Genomic DNA, 22,946 nt, shown 5'->3' on the forward strand with positions numbered 1-22,946 from the left:
AAAACAATAAAAAAGTTTTAAAAACTGGATGGCGTGTCTCTGTGGTTTACTCTTTATTTGGATGGTCGTCTTGTTTTTATGTTTCTGAACAAAGTTTATAAAGGAAAAGAAAAATAAACCTCAGTTTAAAGGTGCATCTCAAAGTAATTACAATCAATTTTAACATATATTATTCATCACATATAGAATAATATATTTTAAGCCTACATTTCTAAAACTAAGTATTGGTATTTCATTTGCAGAAACAGTGGAATTGAGTTTCTTTTTGTCTTTTAAATCATCACAAAAGGATGGATAGAAACATTATTCAAAATGATCTACAAGCAAAACAGGAACTTCGTTTTCAAAGCTGAAGTGGCTGAAATGTGTCATGCTCTCATTTACGTTCATAATAGGATACCAGGTAAAAGAGCTGTTGAGTGTAATGCAACAAGGAAAGCAAAACCAACTGCAATACAGAAGAAAAACACTGAAAAAGGGAAGTGTTGATAAATGTGTTGCAGAACCTAAGCCATAAATTTAATTGAAACTGAAGAGTTTTGAAAACTTATATTCTAGCTGTCTTTCCTCTGGTTTATATTTTTGGATTCTTTATAATCTGCCAGCAACCCCAGTTAACTTACTTCAGATATAAAAATATTTTTTTCAAGCTAATAATGAATTAAAATAAGATTTTTGGGAGATTATTCATGTACTAAAAACAACCAAGAGTATTTTATTACTTTGCATAGTCATAGGAAAACACGCAGTATTGCAAAAGGCACAATGTCCACCTTATAAAGCAATATTAGAATATTATTACAATATAATACAAACTTTTGTGACTTAAAATAAAATTCACGATTTGCTGAAACATTTAAAATCTATAAAATTATTTTTAAAAACTGCTTCGATCTTTTTTGAGGTAAAACAGAGACAAATATCTGATCAACATGTTGCCGCGAATCTATTGACGCCTTAGTTCCGGTCTGAGGACAATCGGCGAGGTGGAGGGAGGAGCACACCTGCATCAGCCGACTGCTGACGTAGCAGTAAGGCTGGTATCTGATTGGCTCCTGGCTCACCTCCCCTTTCTCTGTCTGGAGGTGCCTTCAAGCGCAGCTTGGAAATTCAAATACAAGAGGAGGAAAGGAGAAGCTCCCATGAGAGTGTTTGTAAATATCTGATTGTGTTAATATAATGTCACTAAATAGAGATTATTATAATATTTTTGTGAGAATAATTTGGATTTAAAATGCTCTTTTGGTTCAGATGCTGATGTATGGCATTTGAAAATTGAAAACTTGACCTAAAAATAACATTTATATGTAATATACTGAAACATCCTATTGAAATGGACAAATCTACAAAAAATTGTAATCACAAAATTAATATAGCTACTTAATTATATAGAAACATCAAACTAGAATGTTTTCTATTAACATGTATTCTAAGAAAGTGTAATGGAAGACAATTATTTAAAGTATATTAACATAATTGAGGTGTGCTATCCATGTTGAATATAAATTAAAAAATTGAACATTTAATACTTTAAGTATTTTTCACAGGAGTGAAACCTACGGAAATGTCATAAAATGTTAATTTGTGAAACACCTATATTATATTTAGCGGTAAAAGAGTTTAAAGAGAGTTGGATACATTTATTTGAGTATCTTTTTTGGGGGCGGAAACAAACTTTTAGAAGTTGTTTTTCACACCTCTTATTTTTACTTGAGTAATATTATGAAGTATTACTTTTGTTGTTACTTGTTATTTTCTGGAGCCACTGCCAGTAATTTCACAGACTGAAGAACAAACATAATTTAAGCAAATATGCATCAGACACAGAAACACACCTACTGTTGATGATGAAGCAAGATTTCTTGTTTCTGCTCAAGCTTCATGAGTTATTTTCTTTTTTTTTTAACCTGTAGTGGCATTTGGGGCACACTCACTCCCAGACACAGCCCCTTCAAGAATATATAGTAAACGCTGTATTGTCAATGAGAGTACTTTATTCTAACATATTACCTAGAGTAAGTGATAGTTTCATAAGCAAACATTTAAAGTTAATTTCTAAGTGAATTGTGGCACTTCTGGACCTCCATAATCACTGCTACATTGGTAAAAAAAATTAAAAAAAATTGACACAATGATCGATTTTTTTTCACGAGTAATCACTGGTGATCGAGGTTTCCGAGCTTCCCTTGAAGGCATCGCTAATCAAAGCGCTCCGGGGACAATCTGGATAAATGTGTCATCTGCTGACAAGAGGATATTTTCCGATGAGCAAAAGGAATCCCGCTGAGTTATGATGGTCGGTGAGCAACAGGAAGGGTGAGCGGCTGTCTGGTGCTGTTTGGTTTTGTTTGTTTTTTATTTATTTAGTTCTAGTTTTAGTTTCACCCTCTGTTCGTCTTGGAGGGTTTGGTTTTCCTTCCCCACTAAACGCTCCGTGGTAGATTTACAGCGGCTCGGACGCTTCCAGAGACAATGACAGTGCTGTGTTTTAACTGTGTGCTGGAATAGAGACACATGTGCGGCAGAAAGGCTGCGCCTCGTCTCTCCTCCTGAAAGCAGCAGGAAACTTTTCACTGAAGACACAAACCCGAAAGCAGCGAAGATGTTTGAAGCCTCGGGAATCCCTGTCATCTTCGATGTTGTCTGCTTTGTCCTCGGTAGGTAAACCTGTTTTTTTCTACAACTTTTTTAAAAGCCTCAGAACCGAAGTCAAGAACTAGAGGAGGAATTCAGTGTAAGGTTATTTGCATAAATGCTATTTGTACCCTCAGAGGAAGGTTTGAGGTTTCAGCAGCCAGGCAGGAAGATGGAAAACGTCCCACCCTGCATGTTTTCTTTTCTTTTTCCCCCCCTCCTCCCTCATAAATCTGTATTTTTAGCTGCATGAGTGGAAAAGAATCAGAAAAAGCATGTAGAACCAGTTATAGAGATTAAAATAAGAAGCCTTTGCAGTTTCTGATTTGGTTTCATAAGATCAGGGTTTGAGAGCTGTAGAAAGCTTTCCCTGAGGATATTCCGCACTGCTTAGTCACTGTCTTGTGGTTGGCTTTGTTGCTGACTCTTTATTCCTCATTTTTTCCACAAGCAGACGCAGGCCCCTATTTACCTTGTGTTTACATAACAGGACATTTTGTTCTGTAATTATTATGATTCTTGTAAAATGCAGTAAGAAACTAAAGCAAACATTACAGTAAAAGTGCATTTTCTCCCTGTAGTATATATTTTTTTAAAAAGCAACATTTTCTGCATTTTATGTGACTTGAATGTATTTTATTAAGATTTTAAGACTAAGAAAATTGGTGCCTTAATAGATGGTGGGAAGAAATTGATGCAATGTTTTAAGAGTTTTATACAAGTAAACATTTGAGTGGTGTTCATTTGTACCATTTTATTTTGATGAATACATTCAAGAGGAACATTTGCTTTTAGAAGTCACCCAACCAGAAAACGTGTGATTTAATCTCCGCACAATCCAGCTGGTCTGGTTTGTCATTATCACAAAGAAACACAGTTGACATGTCGGGTTTAAAGCTGAACATCCCAGATCAAGCCTAAAAATGGAAACTAAACAAAGATACGTTTGTCTTTTCATGTCTCTACCTTCATCTGCTAAATGTTTTTTGCGAATAAGTGACAAAACTAAACATTTCACCGATATTTATGTGTAGAAATCAATTTTGGCTAAATACAAAGAAAGTCTGATCTTCATAATGTTCAGTAACTAAAGAGTCAATCTTGTAATGGTGGTGGATGCTTCTACAAAAAAAACAAATATAATCCCATAAGCTTGTGCAGATCTCCTTGCAGATGGAGTAATTTGGCCGGCAGTGACGATTAGCCTGAAAGAATCCACACTTGGAGAAACGCCAGATCTCATGTCAGAGTTTTCAGTCTGAACTTTCTTAGATCAGATAAAACCGATTCAGATAAAACGGAAGAGTATGAAGCATGTTGGAGCATGTGTTCGAGACGGATCACACATCCTGGGTCTCATCCAGTCAGACCTGCCCTTCACTGTGTGCGTGGTGACACAGTTGGTCTTCATGGTTGTTACACATCTGTTACAAAATTGTTTTGCTGTAATCAACCTCAGGCTGTGTGCTTCAGTTGTTGTGAAACTTCTAGTAAATCCTACCATCCTGTTGGTGTCGCAAGCAGAGATAAAGCTGAATGCTGATAAATGTGGAGCCAGTGTGTTTGAGCAACATCTTCGCAGTGTGATCACAAGCAGAAAGTGGTGCTGCGGTTTAATTGTCCTCTAATGAAGTGGATAAAGTTGGGTGAGCTGAAATATTGCAAACTTCCTGTTTGGTAGCAAAAGCTTAATGAAGAGTACAGTGTGAAATAAAGACTTAATGTAAAGCTTGGATTATGGGATATCAAGCTGTCAAAGTTCGACTTTGTTAAAATGTGGCAAAATCTGAAAAAGACTATTTTGATTCAAAACGTCTGACTCCCTGTTTTGTTTAGAACATTTAAATTACGATGTTACTGTCTCTTTTAGCAGGTTTTGAAGGTGAAACTAGCTTGGGCTGCAGTTTAATTCAATTCAGTATATTTACATAACGCCAATTCACAATAAATGTCGTCTCGAAACAATTTCAGTTCAATCGCACAAATATTCAAATTTATCCTAATAATCAAAGAATAAGCTCAGATAATTATTCAAATTAGCTTAAAAAGTTTCTGAGGAAACCAAGCAGATTGCATCCAGTTTCTCCTCCTGGATGAGTATGTAGCGATCTCTCATACTGGGCATGCATGTAGCGACAGTGGAGAGGAAAATCTCCCCTCTAACAGGAAGAAACCTCCTGCAGAACCAGAACCGGGCTCACTATAACCGGCCATCTGCCACGACTGACTGGGGGTTTGAGAAGACGCACAAAAAAGAAAGAAACGAACCGATGTAGGATTATTTTGATGATCATGAAAGAAAAAAATTAATAGCAGATGAGAAAGAACAAGTTTAGATGGCACAGCTGTTCCACTATTGAAGTACAAACACAGCTTTGGCAAAAATGAAGAGTCCACTGTAGTGAACCCCGTTGAAGACCTCCTGGTTATTCCAGCAAATATTCATTTCCGAGTTAAAACATTAATATTGTTGTTTCTAAATGAATATGAACTTATTTTCGTTTTCATCATTTGAGGTCTGAAAGCACTGCATCTTTTTTTGTTATTTTGACCAGTTCTCATTTTCTGCAAATACTAAATTTTTGCTTGGAATTTCGCAGACATGTTGTCAGCAGTTCATAAACCTATAAAGAGTAAACTCTGAGAACTAATCATTTTGCATGTTCTCTTAATTTTTTCCAGAGCTGTATTTTACTTTTCCTGAATTTCCAGCAGCTTCTTGTTAGTTAAACCAAAAGTCTCAATTATTTATCAGAAGAGTGTTGCCTTAAATGCTCAGGACCAATCAGGAAAGTTGATCATCAGTTGGGGGCATTTACAACTGACTAATATCTAATGTCCTGTTCTTTGTCTCTCTTTTGGTTTTCACAGTTGGACTTCCATTTTTCATCCTAACTCCCAGACACAGCCCCTTCAAGCGGGGTTTCTTCTGCAACGATGAGTCCATCAGATTCCCCTACAAAGAGGACACCATATCCTACCAGCTGCTCCTCGGAGTCATGATTCCCTTCACACTCATAGTTGTAAGAATGATTTAGATTAAAATCTGACTCCTTTTCACGATGAGATGTCTTTCCATCATGGCTTGTTTTCCTTTTTCTCCATCTCAGCTCGTCTGCGGTGAGTTTATATCAGTGTACATGTGTCACGTCAAGAACCGGTCGTTGAGGAGGAAATGGATGATGTGTGTCTACAAAGCCGTGGGGAGCGCCGTGTTTGGAGCCGCTGCCAGCCAGTCTCTGACTGACATCGCTAAATACTCCATCGGCCGACTGCGGCCGTACTTCCTGGCTGTATGCAATCCGGTGTGGGATCAGATCGATTGTAAAACCGGAGGATACATAGAGAACTTCACCTGCACTGGAAATGATTTTGAGGTGACCGAAGCCAGGTGAGGTTTCATCTTTGAAATTAATCTCCTGTGATTAAAAGAAATTGATTAAAATGAAATTTTAAAGTGGGAAATTCTTCAAATATGAAACAAAATTAGTTTTGTGGTTGGGGGGTGGGGGGGGACTGGCATGGAGAAAACTTTTAAAACTGTAGAGGCTTTATTTTAAATGCTCATTGGTCTTTAGCCTCATCGAATCCAGCTGAGTTCAGATCTCTAACCTCACATTTTAGGAACCAAGAACAATAATTTATGGTTAGCCATACCAATCCATTCATGAATATTTGGATCACTGTAATTTGGTAACTGTGCTGGGAATAAATGTTACAAAATCATATTGTAGGAAATGTTGTGGTCATCATTTGATGAAACTGGTCCACAAATTGAGCCTTGAGGAACCTGGTGTGTGATTTTCCCTCTAAGAACTACATTCAAAATCATCATGTTAATTAAACAAATCCTGTCGGTATGAGATAAAATAGACTTTGAAGTCCTTGGAGAAATTGTAATTTGGAAACTAGCGGATAATGAAAGACATTTTCTGATTTGATCTTTGAACTCTGTTTGCCTAACAGTCTAATTTTCACAAGACAGAAATCAGAGAAAAAGAATCAGTTTCTTCAGCGTTTTCCTGCTAATCACTGATCAGAGGCGATCAATGTTGAAAATCTGAAAATTTTGTTCACTGGCTGGCTGATTGGTGATAAAATATTCAAAATAGAAATAGTTGTCAATGGCACCACTAAAATAATACTAGTTTCATTCAGATCTGGGATGGTAGATATCAGTTTTATTATCCATGGTTGTTGGTTATTGTATTATATGAGAAGGTGGAATGTGCTATCATGTAAATATCAGTTATTCACATTTCTGTCAAAAATGTGTGAAATCCTTAAAATAAATGAACAAGTTCAGTCTTTTTCTCTCCCTCTAACCGTTTTGACTGTGTGGTGACGAGATGAACCTGGATAAACCTGGATTGTTTATTCTAGTTGTTTTGAGCTTTAAAATCCTTCTTCCACCTGCAGATATTAGCAGTTTAGATGAGTAATTGTTTTATCTCTGACATAAAACAACAATACACTCCTGCCTCTTTCAAATTTAATTTTTTCTTTCTTATTGTGAAGAATAGCTAATACAAATCAACTTTTGCGCGATACTCCAAGCAACTCAACATGAGTTCAATTGCAAAAAATACTTCAGCAATGAATCATTTTATGGGAATTTTCAAGGCATGGTAATGATGATTTATCTTTTAAAAATTACCATTTAACATGTGATTCCCTCCCTTTACCAAATGATGAAGATGAGTAAACAGCTGACTGTGAACCATTACATTTTTACACACGTAATGGGGGGGGAAAAGCATCTTCTGAGTCAGTAAAAGCTCAAATCACCTTTTTATTCTGTCCTATTTAGTTATACAGTTGGTTATTTACAATTATTTTTTTAGCAGCTTTAGAGACAAATGTGTGAAAGTCATAAGAGTTAAAAAAAAGTTTTGTATTTCATGAGAGATTAGACTGTAAACTGTGTGGTTAGAAGGTAAATTTCCCCCCATGAAACAAACCGTCTCATATTCTGTCTTTAAACTTTTATTAATGGATTGTTTTTCAGTGGTGCCTCAAAACAGATTTTGTTTTGCTCTTTGCACTTTATTTAGTAAAAAATTTACACAAATTTGTCTTATTTTTTTGTTGACCTTGTTTTTAAAGTATTTTGTTTACACCTATAAACTTTATTCAAATTCTGTGCTTGGTTTTAACAAAATGTTTCAAACTAAAAGCCTTAAAAACACCTGAAGAAGTCAGAAGTTTGACATATTATAACTAACTAATAAAAAGTATTGGTATTGGTATTAATCAGTGATTATGGACGTGTATTTACTTGCCATCGGATTGATACCAAAATATGCAGTTTCCTCTAGTTGACAGTTTAATTCCACATCGCTTTAGTGTTCTGTTTCCAAAATGCTTGGGTCAAAACAGACAAAAAATTTAAAATACCAGGGGAGACGCTGTGTTCTGAAGAGCTAATTTGAGAAACAAATTAAATTTGCTTACACCCAAATGTGGAACTGAAGCCAAAGGACTCTGAACCAGATTGCAAAGGTTGAGGAGACAATCAGCAGCAGAGGGTGCAGCAGCAATAAAACCAGCCAGGAAGACGAGTGGGACACATCAGCAAAGATGTTTGGTTCAGAAAAGACATTTCTCAAATGGAAAGTCTGAGCACTTGGAAATGGTTACAGAGGCATAATGGCATCTCTGCAAGAGGAAGTGGTTCTGATTGGCTGCTGGCCAGCTCTCTCCCACACGCCTTATCTGTTATCACATCAGGGTACAAATATTCAGGTGATCAAGAGTCAGAATCTGAGGACAGACTATGTGCTATATGTGCTATGTGCTATAGTTTCATTTTCACTGCATATTTAAAGAAAAGTGACTAAACTTCAATCTTTTTCTCCTTTATAGAGTGTCCTTTTATTCTGGTCACTCGTCCTTCTCCATGTACTGCATGCTGTTCCTTTCCGTAAGTACATATAATAAACGTTTTTGCATCCCCATCATAGTCATTATGCAGTTTTGCAGCATCCTTAACCTCAGCTTGGGCGCAGAATGCATTTAATAACCCTTGAAAATAATCATTATCATGCAAAGGCAAGCATTGCCTGACCTGAAAGCACTCCACTGCTTCTAAAAACAGCCAAAGCGCTTAAGAAAAAAAAAACATTTTAGAGCTCACCCCAGCTGAGCTCCAGAACGTATGATCAGCTGGTTTTACCGCTGTATGTGCTGTACAATGGCTGCTGGAAAAGACAAGTGTTTTGTTGTCAACTTTTCATCCAGAAACCACTTGCTCCATTCTTGCTAAAGGTGCAGGAGGCTCCACTTCTGCTTTTTAAAAATGTACATTTGTGTAAAATTGCATGTATGTTTGCAGCCATTTTCACATGCTAGTTTAAACGCTGAGTTGAAGGACGTGGCCAGCCGCAGCTTATTTGGATTTAACGTGACAAGAAACTCTAGAACTGCTCATTCTGAAAGGAGCTCACAACAGTCTGAATTGACAAGACTAAAATCTCATTATCTAAGGAAGATGTAATGAGACCCTGACTGCATAAATTACTCATGATGTTGGCTTATGTCATGTGCTTAACTGGTTCTGCTTGGAAAACAATGCAGCACAGATGTCAAGACAATACACAAAGAAGCTCTCTTTGAATTTGAACATAATCACTAAATGAGATATTTACATGCTATGTTTATCTCATCTGTTCATTTGTGAGGTATTCAAACAACCAGTGAAACTCTCTGAAGCATAAATGTTTACTTTTTTATTGTGCTTTAAAAAAAGACTAGTAAAATGGCTCTTGTGAACACCTGTATCACAAATATTGATACAGACTGTGGAATCTGTAGAGAAAGGTGTGACTGTGCATTTTTCTTTCCTCTGTATCTTGCAGCTGTACCTTCAAGCCAGGATGAGGTCAAAGTGGTCACGGCTTCTGCGTCCCACCCTCCAGTTCTTCCTGATTGCCACTGCGGTGTATGTGGGTTTGACCCGAGTGTCTGACTACAAACACCACTGGAGTGACGTGTGTGTTGGCCTCTTGCAGGGCGGTTTGGTGGCGGTTTTCACAGTAAGTGTCCCATAAAGTGGCTAAAAGATAATTAGCAGTTGCTCTTTTTTTTGTTGTTGTTGTTGTTGCAAATACAGAGAAGTCATTTTTTTCTCTGTCATACCATGAGTTATACCAGCTCATGCCCATGTGATATTTCACACACTCACTCAGTAAAATTATTATTTTTGACACAGTGTGAAATTGCTGACACTGAAGAAGGTGAATGCCCTGAGTAATGTTTTCCTTTTTTTTCTTTTTTTTTTTTTTACGGTAGCTAATCTACGTCAGTGATGATTCATTAGTCGGAAACTAAACATCAAGCTTAAAACCATAATGCTGTAACCGACTGAATGTTGTGGTGTTTGTGTGGGAAATGTTTGGGTGTTTTTTTTTGTGTGTGTTTGGTTTTTTTTTGGTGTTGAATCCTGAAACATAAAGTGGCATTGTTGTCAGTTGCTATAGTAACGAGACCATGCCTAGCATGGCCGACACAGAAAGTGTGGGGGCGGGGGGGAAGCAGTGGGTTTGAGTTGTACTTTAACGGTTTTTCAGCGTTATTTTTCCTTTTCTGTGACACTCTGCACTAAATTAATAATACCTATATCTCCAGGTTTCATTTAGTTAACGGAATTGTTCTACCGCAGCAGCGCGGCTATGGCTAGCAAGTAAAAAAAAAAAAATGCCCTCCAGCGTTGTGCGCATGCGCGAAATTCTCGGACATAAACAATAACATTCAAGGGGTCCATATGTTTTTAAAGATCCATTCAAACAGTTATGGTCAACTTGGATTATTCTAATGTCTTCACATTTCAGTGATGGCTACATGGTTAATGTATTGTCATTTTGTCTGTCTTCTGCAGGTCTTCTGTGTCTCCAACTTCTTTTCACTGCCAGTGGAACCAGTGGTATCGCAGGCGGAAGAGGACCCTCACTCCAATTTACAGGAAAATTCCAGCAATAGCAACCACTACTGCAACACTGAATGACTCCGGTGCCTCAGAGACGCTCCTCTGCTCAGCCTCAGTTCCAAAAGGACCTCAGAGTCGACCTAAAACCCATAAATAAACAGCAATCCTTATACATTACCTGCTGCCTTTTGGGGCGCACAAGCTTTACCTACATGGTGCCATTTGCTGCAGCCTGCATGCAGGCTTTAGCTGCTACCTGGTGTAGCTTCAGGTACAGACTCAGGCGCACTGCACAGGACATTGGTAGCACATGCTTGTTTGATTTGCCATCTTGGATGAAAATTCCTTTAAAAAAAAAAAAAAAGAATATAATGAGCCTCTGTATTCACGCTGCAAGCAGGCTTGTAGAGATCTGGTGATTATGTGCTTAAGGAAACCAGGGCTGTTATAAACAGAAACTGAACTCAAAAATAAAATATTTTATATTGATTATTGCCTTAGTTTAAAGCTGCTACCTGCTGTCAGCTTCCAGGTGTAATTTTATATATATATTTAAATGCAATCTTTTTCTGGATAATTGTGTAAAATTTATATTTTTGTTCAGAAGTTTTGAAATAAAGGAGGGGGGAAAGCCTTTTTGCTACCATTGTGTATTTTTTTGTCTGGAAAATGTAAAGCAGATGGGGCAAGAGTTACTGCAGAAATTTTTATTCTTAAGCAAGTAGACTGTAATACAAATTATGGAAAAACCAGTCTTTTGTTATAATAATAATGTACTCAAATAAATACTTTGTTTCAGGCATTTAGGTTTTTAAGAAACCTAATGTATGAGAACTAAGACTCCATGTTTGTGTAGTGTCAATGTGATAACCCAAACACTGAAAGTAGCATTAAAACTAAGATTATAGCTCATTTTCATATAACCCCATGTTAGTGTTAATACTGCCAGATTGTTACTGACAGTATTAAGTAACAATCAGAATCTGTTCAATTCTTGAACAGATTCTGTTCAAGAATTTAAAACAAATTGCCAAACAAAACACCTCAAAATCCCATAGAAATTTAATTCTTTGCTTTTTTCATGTACAAGACTTGATTATAATGAACTAATGAGATTCATATTTGAAATTACTCAACTTTACCCTTGAGAACCTGCCCATGTCTTCTGACCTGTCATTGTTTGTTATTGTCTGTATGTCGGCAGCACAGAGCTCGCTCTTATTGTCACACTGACACCAACAATAGTCCTCAGTGAAAGCAGCTCCACTTACTCTCTGTCACATGTCTGACTTTATCCCACCACCAGTCAACCATGCAGCTAGAGAAACGCACGACTCAAACCTCTGAGTTCTTAACGTTACATTTCACGTGACTGAGCAGAAAGAAGAACAGACCGTTCTTCTTGAAAAGGCGGTTTTGGAGGACACAGGCAGACCACAGGGAGGAAGTGAGAACATGTCAGCAGAATGACTGAGAACGGGGAAATATTTAGATCAATAGTGTCCAACGTGTGACTCGGGGTCCATTTGAGGCTTCCAGAAAATTCAGGAAAGGATCAAATCTGAGCTGCAAGCGCATTTTGTTGATACAAATAGACTTTTTTTTAATCTTATGAGGCAGGAATGTCAAAATCATTTTCATTCTGGGCCTCATCAAGTTGATTAATGTTCTCAAAGGGCCTGTTGTGTCAGAACGTGTTAATAAATCTACCTATTAAAAAATAAAAACTGAATTGATTTGACTGATAAAAATAACATTGAACCACACAACTGTTATACGACATTTTTATCTATGTGGCCCTATGGAAAGCAAAGGGCCATATAAATAGCTATAGCTATTTATATAGCTATATAGGCCCTTGAGGTTGAAACGTGTTACAGGGTGACATTTTCACAGAAAAAGTCCGATAGTGACAAAAAAAATTCTCTCTTCCTTGTATTTATTTTGATTTCTTAGTAAATAGAACCACAGACTGATCTGGAAACCTCAACTCAAAAAAGGCCCCCTGCTGGCCATATATGAGACTGCATAGGAAGTCTTCAGCACAAGAATTTAGAGACCACAGAAAAACCAAGTTTACTGGAGGTAATTTGGGGAACGTGACATTATTTCATGTGCTTTTATTTAACTCAAAATGGCTTCTTTAACAAATAGGACAACAAACCCTGACTCCTTTCACCTCAGGGGAAGTAATGCATCACAGTTGCTGATTTGTTGTCTGTATATTCCTAATCTGATTTATTTCTAAAGGTTCTGTTGGAGAAAAGTGAATTAATGCCAAAGAATCCAGTCTGAGATTATCTGGGCTGAGCATCAGCTTCTTATCAGCATAAAATGCTACAGTTTTGAAGAATTAAATTCTACAGCTAAACAAGATGTGATGTAAAACTATAATTACTAATGGCAATGAACCTGTAATGCAACGTGGATCATGTTAAATATCCATTACTGGATATTTCATCATAATACTCCCTTAATCAGTTCACATTTGTTGTGAAAGCCATGTTACATTGCTATAATCACTATAACATTATACTGCTTAGCAACAAATTTATAACCTATTAAATATGGATGCACCAAAATGAATATTTTCACCTACAGCCGATATTTATATTGTGATTTTGCAGGTGGGTAGAGAACCCAAAAATTGTACCCAAGTATGAGGAGCACTACTTCTACATATTTTTAAATATATGTAAAAAGTAGCTGTCCAAAAAAATAAAATAAAATAAAAATACTCAAGTAAACAGGTAAATTGGCTACTCAAGTCCCGAGTAACTGACAAAAAAATCAATAATTTAATATTTCAAAATATCACCAAAATATTATGTGGAAATTTTAGTATTTTAAAGACCAGAATAAAAATAATCACAAAATGAAACCAGGCAAAAGAAACATTTTCCAAATCAAATGTCAATATAAAACTTATGAAACTAAGAAAAACTGCAGGTGTGTTTGTGTGGTGATTGGTTAAAACAAGCTTGTTCTCCAGTGAAATTACTCAAAGATGGTAGAGAAAATGTACTTCAGAGTAGTGACACTTAATAAAATTACTCAAGTGCAGTATAGCAAAAATACTTGTAAAAGTAATTTTTTTCTAAAAACTTAACCAATTATTTATAACTTACTACTCACTTCTGCTGTTACAGTCAATAGAAATAACATAATTCCTTTATTACCTTAAACTACACATTTATTTTTAGGTTACCTGAGTCAAATATGCATATAACCTAAGAGTTATTCAGTTAATATTCATATATTCATGTGACAATATCCACATTTCAGGTCTACATCTTTCCATAAATGTATATTTGAGTTCCAGTAGGATTTTTTTTTCAACTGCCTAAATGGATAAAACTCCACTTTAGGGGCAAATTAAACATTGTATAGAAAGACAGCAGATGTTTTGATTGCAAACTTTATAAAATCTAAGAAATCCTAAAGTAAAATTGAAATGTAAGTTCTTGACATTTTAATTCCTGTATAAACTGTCAGGGAATTAAAACAATTTGCTGAACATGTAGAAGAGAAACTACAGACAAAATTATTCTTCCAATATCAATACTCACCCTGGTATTGCTAGTTAGCTCCATCTAGATGCCTAAAAGTCATGGCATCTTCTTTTGCTTTTGCAGAAAGCAATAGACTAAGTGTACCTAACAAAGTGGTCAGTAAATGCCTCTCATAAATATAGCTTTCAGCAATAATATAAAAACCTACATTTAAAAATCTAGATTAACAAGATTTAATGAAGCCTGCAAACAAAAGACAGGACAATAAATATTTTGTGACGGCGTCACAGCATTTATTACTATGGTATCAAACATGTTTTACCCCTTTACTCCATCCACAGGCCAACTGGGGGCGTTACAGCTCAATCATAGTAAAACCAGTGAAGAACAGGTTCTGTCAAAATTAATTTAAACCCTCTCACCTGGTCTACTTGAATATATTTCTAAGAACTTATTACAGTCAACATGTTTTATGAATGTGGAACACCAGAAACAAAACGTTCAGAGTCATGTGTTGCTGGCTGGCCTGCCTGAATTAAAATCTGCAGCAGTCAAGAACCAGAAGAGCTGCACAGCAGAGCAGGAGGGAGAGGAGGGCTGGAAAATTTTATTTGGAGAAATCTGTACATGGAGGTTTTGGCCTTCAGTGTGTTCACATGTATACGCATTATGAGGACACAGACAAGAAGCTCACTGACAACCAGCAGAAGTGCAATCATTACTCAAAACTGGACAGGAAGTTCAGTACAATCTGCTTCAGTTTAGCATCTGATGCCTCTGAGATCTTTCCATCAGCCCTGGAAGAAAAAAAAAAAAAAAAACATTAAATAAAAATATTTTTGAATGTACCAACTTTTACATTCAAGAGAGAAGCTTAGCCTTACTTGATTGCAGAGAGCAGGTCCTGCTGCTGGCTGAGGATGTGCTGCAGGAACGCCTTCTCAAACTTTGTGATCTTGCTGGGCTCCATCTTGTCCAGGTGTCCTCTGACGCCGGCGTAGATGACCGCTACCTGCTCCTCAATGGCCATGGGAGCTGCAGGACAGAGGCAGGTACACCAGTGCATAAACCAGTCCAGATACTTTTCAGCATAGTTCAGGATTCAACTGTGTTGGTGTTAAAAGTTTCATTCCAGTAGTAGATAACAGTTTTCATTTAGTATTAAGCCAGATTAGTTGGACCCTGAAGCTAATGGTTAGCTCTTTTTCTTTTCTTAAAAGCTTAAAAGCTTTCAAACAGCTTCAGGTCTAATTGGATTATTTTTAATTTGTCATATTAGCACTATTTTACACAACAAAAACACTGGCTGAACCTAATTAGTTACTGATTAATCAGATTAAAAGAGCCTTTTTACACAGTATTAGAAATATATTAAAAGATGGTAATAAATTCAATTCAAATACAATATTCCTTCAGTGAATCTGAACTTGGTGAAGCTAACACTATGGCATTCTACTTCTGCATATTTACAGTCGAAGTGTTTCATAAATGCAAAATGTTTATATTTTTCCGACAGTTTTGCCTTAATTACAGCACTAAATGTATTTCTTATAAAATTGCCTTTGGGTTAAATTGCCTTAACCCAAAGGCTCTCACTATAAAGAAAGCCACGGGTATCGCCTCGTGCAAAGTTTAAATTAAAGCCGTCATGCAGTATTGGTGTCATTTTCATGCTGAAGATGCAATGAGGTGACAGTTTAAACTCGATCCAAACAATTAACCTCAGCATTGGGTGGATATTTATACAGTAGATGATTAATTTATGCAGGAAATTGAGTTAGGAGGTGTTGTGCCACCAATAACTTTTCTAATAAGGACTATGTAAAGAGTTTCCTTCCTCCTCAGTAACCATCTTAAATAAAACATAGATGTAGTTTTTACACAGCCTAACTTTTAATCAGCTACTCTGACTGCAAACGTTTCTCACAGGAAGTTTATTGGTGGTGCACCACAGCTGTCTCAGTTAATTATGGCAATCGGTTTGTGTAATTATCTGCCCATTGCAAACAGGGAGATTTAAAGGTCCAACAGGAAGTGTTCATATAAACCCTGGTGGAGACACGAGTCATCTTAGGACAGTAGACGTCCAATTTGGCCTCTGGGTTCAACTCGTCTAGATTTATACCAAATGAAGGTGTCAACAGTGCCATCTGCTGCAGGTAAGATATTGTTTATTACTGTACAGATCGTGACTCATCAACACTCACAGTACTGTCCCTGCTTCAGCAGCTCAGTGAGCCTGACGCCTCTGTTGAGCAGCTGCTGGGTGGCGGCGTCCAGGTCAGAACCGAACTGAGCGAAGGCAGCCACCTCACGGTACTGAGCCAACTCCAGCTTCATGGTACCAGCCACCTACAGGCAAGTCAGACTGGATTTAGTGGATTCAACTCTCATTAAACATAATGGGGGTAAATTCTAACCACAGACTGGACAAACCTGCTTCATGGCTCTGGTCTGGGCAGCAGAACCCACTCTGGACACAGACAGACCCACGTTGATGGCTGGACGGATACCCTTGTAGAACAGCTCAGTCTCCAAGAAGATCTGCAGAAAAAAAAAAAGACAGAACTAGGGCTGAAACGATTCCTCGAATGATTCGAGTACCTCGATTACTAAAATTCCTCGAGGAAAATTTACCTGCCTCGAAGCTTCGTTAATTTATGTTTTATTAGTTAGCGCACCGTGTTCCGGCCGGGACTTCATTTGCGTTGCGCGGAGCTCTCACTTCCGCCTCTGAGTTGTTGACAAAAGCTAAGTCTCAGCGGCATAAAGTCCAATCTTCAAGATTGGCCCGTGGGGATTTTATTGATTGATGATAATGCCCGACTTTTTATCGTTTTTGGGGAACCAATAAGCATCCTTAAAATGACTGGGGGAATGCCTGGAGTACGGCAGCATTTCTCCTCCGGGGCTGCTGGTTGAAAGCGAACGGCGGGAAGAGCGTTGAGGTGAGCGGATAGACTGAACAGGGCGGGCGGCTGAGTAGCTGATGCTTACCGTGTAAATGTAGCTTTACCGACGAACCGCACAATAAATTTTATATCCCGGTCTGAAGAAACGGGTGGCGGAGCGCATCGTACATGGCTGGTAGATGAGTTTCTGAGTGTGACCAGTGAAGGTGTCGTAAATATCCCGTATTGCTTCCCCCCGTGTTCGTCCCCCGGTCTAACGGTTCGTCAGTCCGCTGGTCTATTTCCTCCCCTCCACCCCATCTTACGTTCGTTCATTCGCCCTCTCCTCCCACTCCAGGCGGCATTTCCCGTATTTTCAAACCCAAAGCGTGACGTGGCAAGGTGAGTTTAATTAATCTATTAAACTCACTGAAGATGAATACATAAACTAAAAGCTGGATTGTAGACATTTTTTATAAGCATATTTGTGAGCCTGCCTCTTTGTTATTAAATTCAATATAATTTCAGATTTTTCTATAACTTTTCTTCTGGTTTACTTAGAAAGTGAGCTATTATTGTTACAGGTTAGTTTTCTAAACTACAAAAAAGCAACTGTTAGGGATGCTCAAATATGAAAAATTGGACTGATATTGATATCTGATAGTAACACCAGTATTATGCCACATTTACCAATATTTCATTTTATATTTTTTTTATCCGATTACTCGATTAATCGTAAGAATAATCGATAGATTACTCGATTACTAAAATATTCGTTTACAACAGCCCTAGACAGAACTAAATTAAACACTGCAATAAAGAGACCATTTACTGAATATTTTCAATATAAAACAATACGGACCTGTCCGTCTGTGATGGAGATCACGTTTGTGGGGATGTAGGCAGACACGTCTCCGGCCTGGGTCTCGATGACGGGCAGCGCGGTGAGGGAGCCGCCTCCAAAGTTGTCGTTCATCTTGGCTGCTCTCTCCAGCAGACGGGAGTGCAGGTAGAAGACGTCGCCAGGGTACGCCTCACGGCCTGGAGGGCGGCGCAGCAGCAGAGACATCTGACGGTAGGCAACAGCCTGGTGGGAGAGATCAGGAGAAAATTAGTCCATATGTAACATTTGCTCTTTAGGCTAAATGATAAATCTGTTTGGGTTTTTGAAGATTTCATTTTTGGGAAATCTGGATCGTTTTCCTCCCCTCCAACAATGCATTTCTTGGGTTTCCATAGGTCAGAGTGATGTTGGCACACCTAAAATCTGCCATCTTGTCTGACATCGATTCAGGTCAACTAAATGGAATATTAGGGCCAGGATACAATTTATTTTTAATCATCAGAATAAAGCCATACTACCAGAATAAAGTTGTAACATTAGAAGAATAAATTAGTCATTTTTTGAGAACTCCAACATGACAAAAAATTTAAATGAGGAATATTGAGCATCTTGTGAAGCTATATTTTGGTAAAAGTTTTACAGATAATGCATAATAAAAATACTTCATCTATTATCACATCATCGACTTTGAAACAATCATACAAACAGCTGCGTCTTCTCCGAAGAAAGATCTACATCTCATTTTAATTTTAAGATTTTTTTGGTAACATTGCATCTTTATTCTGTTAATATTACAAGTATATTCTTGTAGTTAAAAAAAAAAAATCTTATAGCCTCATAGCTATGCTATTGTACAACTCAGAAGATTAAAATAAAAAACTTTTGAAAATATTTTGTCATTTTTTAGAAAAGCAGGAGAAAAATAAAATAAAATTAAGCCATAATCTCCCGACTTTAATTCCTCTCGACATTTGAACTCGCCTGCTTGGACAGATCGTCATAGATGATCAGGGCGTGTTTGCCGTTGTCTCTGAAGTATTCTCCCATGGAGCACCCAGAGTACGGAGCGAGGTACTGCAGCGGAGCGGCATCAGAGGCGGTGGCGGACACAACGATGGTGTACTTCATGGCGTCGGTGTCAGTCAGCCTCTTCACCAGCTGAGCCACGGTGGACCTCTTCTGGCCAATAGCGACGTAGATGCAGTACAGCTTCTTCTTCTCGTCGGTTCCTTCGTTGAAGCGCTTCTGGTTGATGATGGTGTCGATAGCGATGGCGGTTTTGCTGAAGTGAAAATCAGCAGCGTTCAGAAACATAAGAGCATAAATGCATTTCTCTAAATGAGCTCTGAATGTAGTTACCCAGTCTGCCTGTCTCCGATGATCAGCTCACGCTGGCCACGGCCGATGGGCACCAGGCTGTCCACAGCCTTGATTCCAGTCTGCATCGGCTCCCTCACTGAGATACGGGGGATGATACCCGGAGCCTTCAGACCAACACGCCTGCGGGTCTTTGAGCCCAAAGGACCCTGAGGAAAAGAGAACCATGCTGCTTTTATTCATGTTTCTGACATAAATTTACACTAGATTGTTTTTTTATGAATACAAGAGATGCACCGATCAAATGGCCAGAGATCAAAAAATTACAAATTTTCCTTTGACTGGCATGTAAAATACAAGAGGGGAAGAGCTGCTTTCAACTCTTCAAGGAATTAATCAAAAACCAAGAACTTCCTTGATTCTTTGTCTATGAACATCAATTGTTGAAATGCATCCAAGTAAGAGGAAAAAAAAAAGAAAAACACCTCACTCTGCTTGGTTAAACACTACAGCAGGATCTGAAGTGATCCATTTTGATTCTTTTAGGACAACTCAAATTTATTTTAAGAAATCTTACGAAACTTGCTCTGCTTTTTATCTCAGATTTTATTAGCTTATTTATCGAGTCAAATCTGAATTACTTGTTTTGTTGCTGTGTTTGTAATTTTATTTTTATTAAAACAGGTCTGTTTTGGAAATGAGAACCTGTATAAATGAAGGTCAAATAAAAAAAGTTAATTATAAAACTGTTAGAAAAAATAATAATAAAAAGCACAAATGAATTTCAGTTAGACAAAAATCTAATCGGTGCATCTCTAAGGTAGAAAAATCTTCAAGATTGAATTTAATTGAACAAAACGATCTGCTGCAGAATACTCATTTAACTTTGAAACTGATCTACAAATTTTCCCATCAAAGTGTTTTTTTTTTTTTACTATTCATTTGTTTTTATGAAACTTGAGTTAACCTTTCCATCGATGGCGTTTCCCAGAGCATCCACCACACGGCCCAGCAGCTCCTCGCCCACAGGGACATCCACGATGGCTCCAGTTCTCTTCACAATGTCGCCCTCCTTGATCAGCTTGTCGTTACCAAACACCACGACACCAACGTTGTCAGGCTCCAAGTTCAGAGACATGCCCTACAACGACAAACGCACGCATTTAGTATTTTGCCATTAGGAAGTAATAAGCTTTTTGGTTTCAGCTTCTGTTGAATCAAAGCTGCTTTCTGCATCTGGTCAGCTGTAACAGTTTCTTTTGTTTTTAACAATCAATTTATTTTTAAACATACTTTGAGTCCAGAGGAGAATTCCACCATCTCTTCAGCCTGGACGTTCCTCAGGCCGTACACTCTGGCGATACCATCGCCGATGGACAGCACGCGACCCGTCTCCTCGAGGTCAGCGGAGGTGTCGGCACCCAAGATCTTCTCCTCCAGGATGGAAGAGACCTCAGCTGTGCCTGTGAATGAGTAATTAATATTACAATTGTTTCGTCTAACACTATATGGAAGCATCAATCGGTCCTTCTCAGGCAAGAACAGAGTTCGGGTTTCATTCTAAAGACAAATTTGTTGATCCAAATTATTTCTGGCAACAGTTACAATCACATAAGAGAAGCAAAAAAAAGTGTTTCAGGTTTTTAGGTGGTAGATAGTTTAAATCAAACAAAAGAAAAAATTTGCAGAATAATCCCATTTATGCACCAAAGCACATGTACTCAACCTTTGATGTTCGATTACCTGTCAGAACCAGTCAGGAGAAAAACGATTCAGAGGGCTGTTCAATAAGTTTGAGTCTCTACTACTCTTTGACCTTTTCAAAGTATAGCAAAATATTGTTTTGTTTATTAACATTGAATACCAAAAAAAATAAAAAAGAAAAGAAAATAAGTCCACTCGGTATGTTATTAATGAGAATGCAACTTATTGCCAATCAATGGAGTGGAAATCATTTCAGAATTGAGCTAACATTTTCTTTAAGGGTGCAAAACTGAATGCGTTTTTATTTGATGGTATAATATTATGATGTCTTTAATGTATTATAATAACAGCAATATATTTTTGGCTGAATAAAAGGACTGTTACAAATGAGCATTTATTCCAACTATTCACAAAAATATCTGATAAATGTTTTCAAAGAAAATTTTTATATAAAATTACATTTTTCTGATTTTATGTCTCCAAATATCATTGAAGAAAATATATCTTGAATTAGCTTTTAAAACAATGAAGCCTTCATTTTAGAACAACACACATGACAAAAACTTGGATTGGTTTTAACACTGCTACTAGCACTTCTGTTCAAGAACATGCAGGATTTTCTTCTTTGTGCATCAGTTTCCTTAAAAATCTTGAATGAAAAACCCACACTCAGGAAAAACCTGACCAAAGCACCGCTACTATTTATACAGCAGAGTACGCCATAAAATTTGATCCGATCTCAATTATACTTCAAGGTGCATGAAAGTCAAAAAGTAAGAGAGCTCTTAGAATTAATTTAGGTAAAAACAATACCCATTTTTCTGCATATGATCCAGTTGATCACCGAGACAAAATTGGCACCTCAAATGTCTTTGTCCATTTCTACTATACTGCAAAATCCCATGAGTTTAAGTTGAATAGGAGCAAAGCATCTAGCAACCAGGGTTTTGTTATAGCGTACGGAACTGTTTATATTAAGAACTTTGCAACAAAAACAAAGCGTTTCTCTAGGTATATACAAGTATTGTTTATTTGAATAGAGTAGACAACATGTTGAAGGACAGAACTGCATTTGTCTCACCTGTCTTTTGCATCCATGGTCTCTGTGTGTGGATGTGGTTGACCCCCACGCAGGCGGCCGGGAGCGACTTGGACACCTGCAGTCAAGGGCAGGCGGACTTATTAGCATGTCCAAGGGAAACCTCACATTATTCTGTTGGATATTGGTGGGTAGATTAAAAACCTAAGATCTGCGCAGGTTAAACGCTGCGCAGCGGAGAGGACATGCGCTGTCAGGCTTCCTGACCTTCAAGCGTGGCTGAATGAGCCGTTAGCTCGGTGTTAGCTTGGATGCTAACTTTAGCCGCTGCAGGACGAATACCGGGTCTTTGCAAGGACGACTCGACAAAATATGTTTAGCTCAGTAATATTAACACCACAAGGCTAAGCTATTAGCGACAGCTGATTTCTTGCGTTAAGATTCGCTTTTATGGATTAGTGTCGCGTAAGCTAGCGGCCTGTACCCTTCACATTCACAAAGCTCAACAAATAATACCAAAAATGCTTAGTGCTACCACCACAATAGCTGTATATTGTTTAGTGAAATACTTACAAATCCAGCTCTCCTGGGCAGGCTCCTGACCAAAGCTGCTGCAACTCTCACGGATAACATTTTGTCGGGTTGCTAATGACCTGTCCTCCACTGAGCGGCTCCGACCTGCCTGAATGTAATGGCTGAATGGACGCTTCTTCTATTTATTGAACCGATGTCAATTTGTCTGGTTTACTGCTCATCTATGCCCCCTGCCGTCAAGGAAGAGAAAACGGCCTGCTTCCCCCAAGGAAAATCCGGCATTTTCAATAATAAAATGGAAACATTAACACAGATAAATAATACAATTATAAAAGGAAAAGAAAAATAAGCAGAAAAAACACTTTTCCAAATCAAATCTTTTCAATATAAAACTTATAAAACTACTCCTTGTATATACCATATATCTTAGAATAGGTTGATGTACTTGCAGTGACAATGAATAATATTTACTATATATTCACTTGACCTCAAAATAACCCCACCCAGAAATTAGTGGCCAGAAATTTTATTCTAATGGTAGTGATAC

The 22,946-nt window shown here is 37.7% G+C and overlaps 2 protein-coding genes across 2 annotated transcripts; one reads left to right on the top strand and one right to left on the bottom strand.

The window, feature by feature from the left end:
• The first annotated feature begins 2,189 nt into the window (after positions 1-2,189).
• On the top strand, positions 2,190-11,192 carry LOC106924717 (phospholipid phosphatase 1-like). The gene is made up of 7 exons (XM_014998560.2): positions 2,190-2,316; positions 2,509-2,657; positions 5,506-5,657; positions 5,745-6,025; positions 8,500-8,557; positions 9,492-9,668; positions 10,511-11,192. The coding sequence occupies exons 1-7, from the start codon at positions 2,291-2,293 to the stop codon at positions 10,634-10,636; spliced, it is 969 nt and encodes a 322-aa protein (XP_014854046.1). The 5' UTR covers positions 2,190-2,290; the 3' UTR covers positions 10,637-11,192.
• A 3,147-nt stretch (positions 11,193-14,339) lies between these two features.
• On the bottom strand, positions 14,340-22,584 carry LOC106924719 (ATP synthase F(1) complex subunit alpha, mitochondrial-like). The gene is made up of 11 exons (XM_014998561.2): positions 22,439-22,584; positions 21,908-21,983; positions 20,416-20,585; positions 20,090-20,263; positions 19,165-19,331; positions 18,787-19,087; positions 17,824-18,048; positions 16,507-16,614; positions 16,278-16,422; positions 14,955-15,105; positions 14,340-14,867 (listed from the first exon to the last, which is right to left on the bottom strand). Exons 1-11 carry the CDS (start codon positions 22,496-22,498, stop codon positions 14,789-14,791), a joined length of 1,656 nt encoding a protein of 551 aa, XP_014854047.2. The 5' UTR covers positions 22,499-22,584; the 3' UTR covers positions 14,340-14,788.
• Between the last annotated feature and the right edge of the window lie 362 nt (positions 22,585-22,946).

Source organism: Poecilia mexicana, unplaced genomic scaffold (assembly GCF_051168715.1).
Source record: "Poecilia mexicana isolate PSO_F unplaced genomic scaffold, ASM5116871v1 scaffold_9, whole genome shotgun sequence".
In the NCBI taxonomy this organism is placed as follows: Eukaryota; Metazoa; Chordata; class Actinopteri; order Cyprinodontiformes; family Poeciliidae; genus Poecilia; species Poecilia mexicana.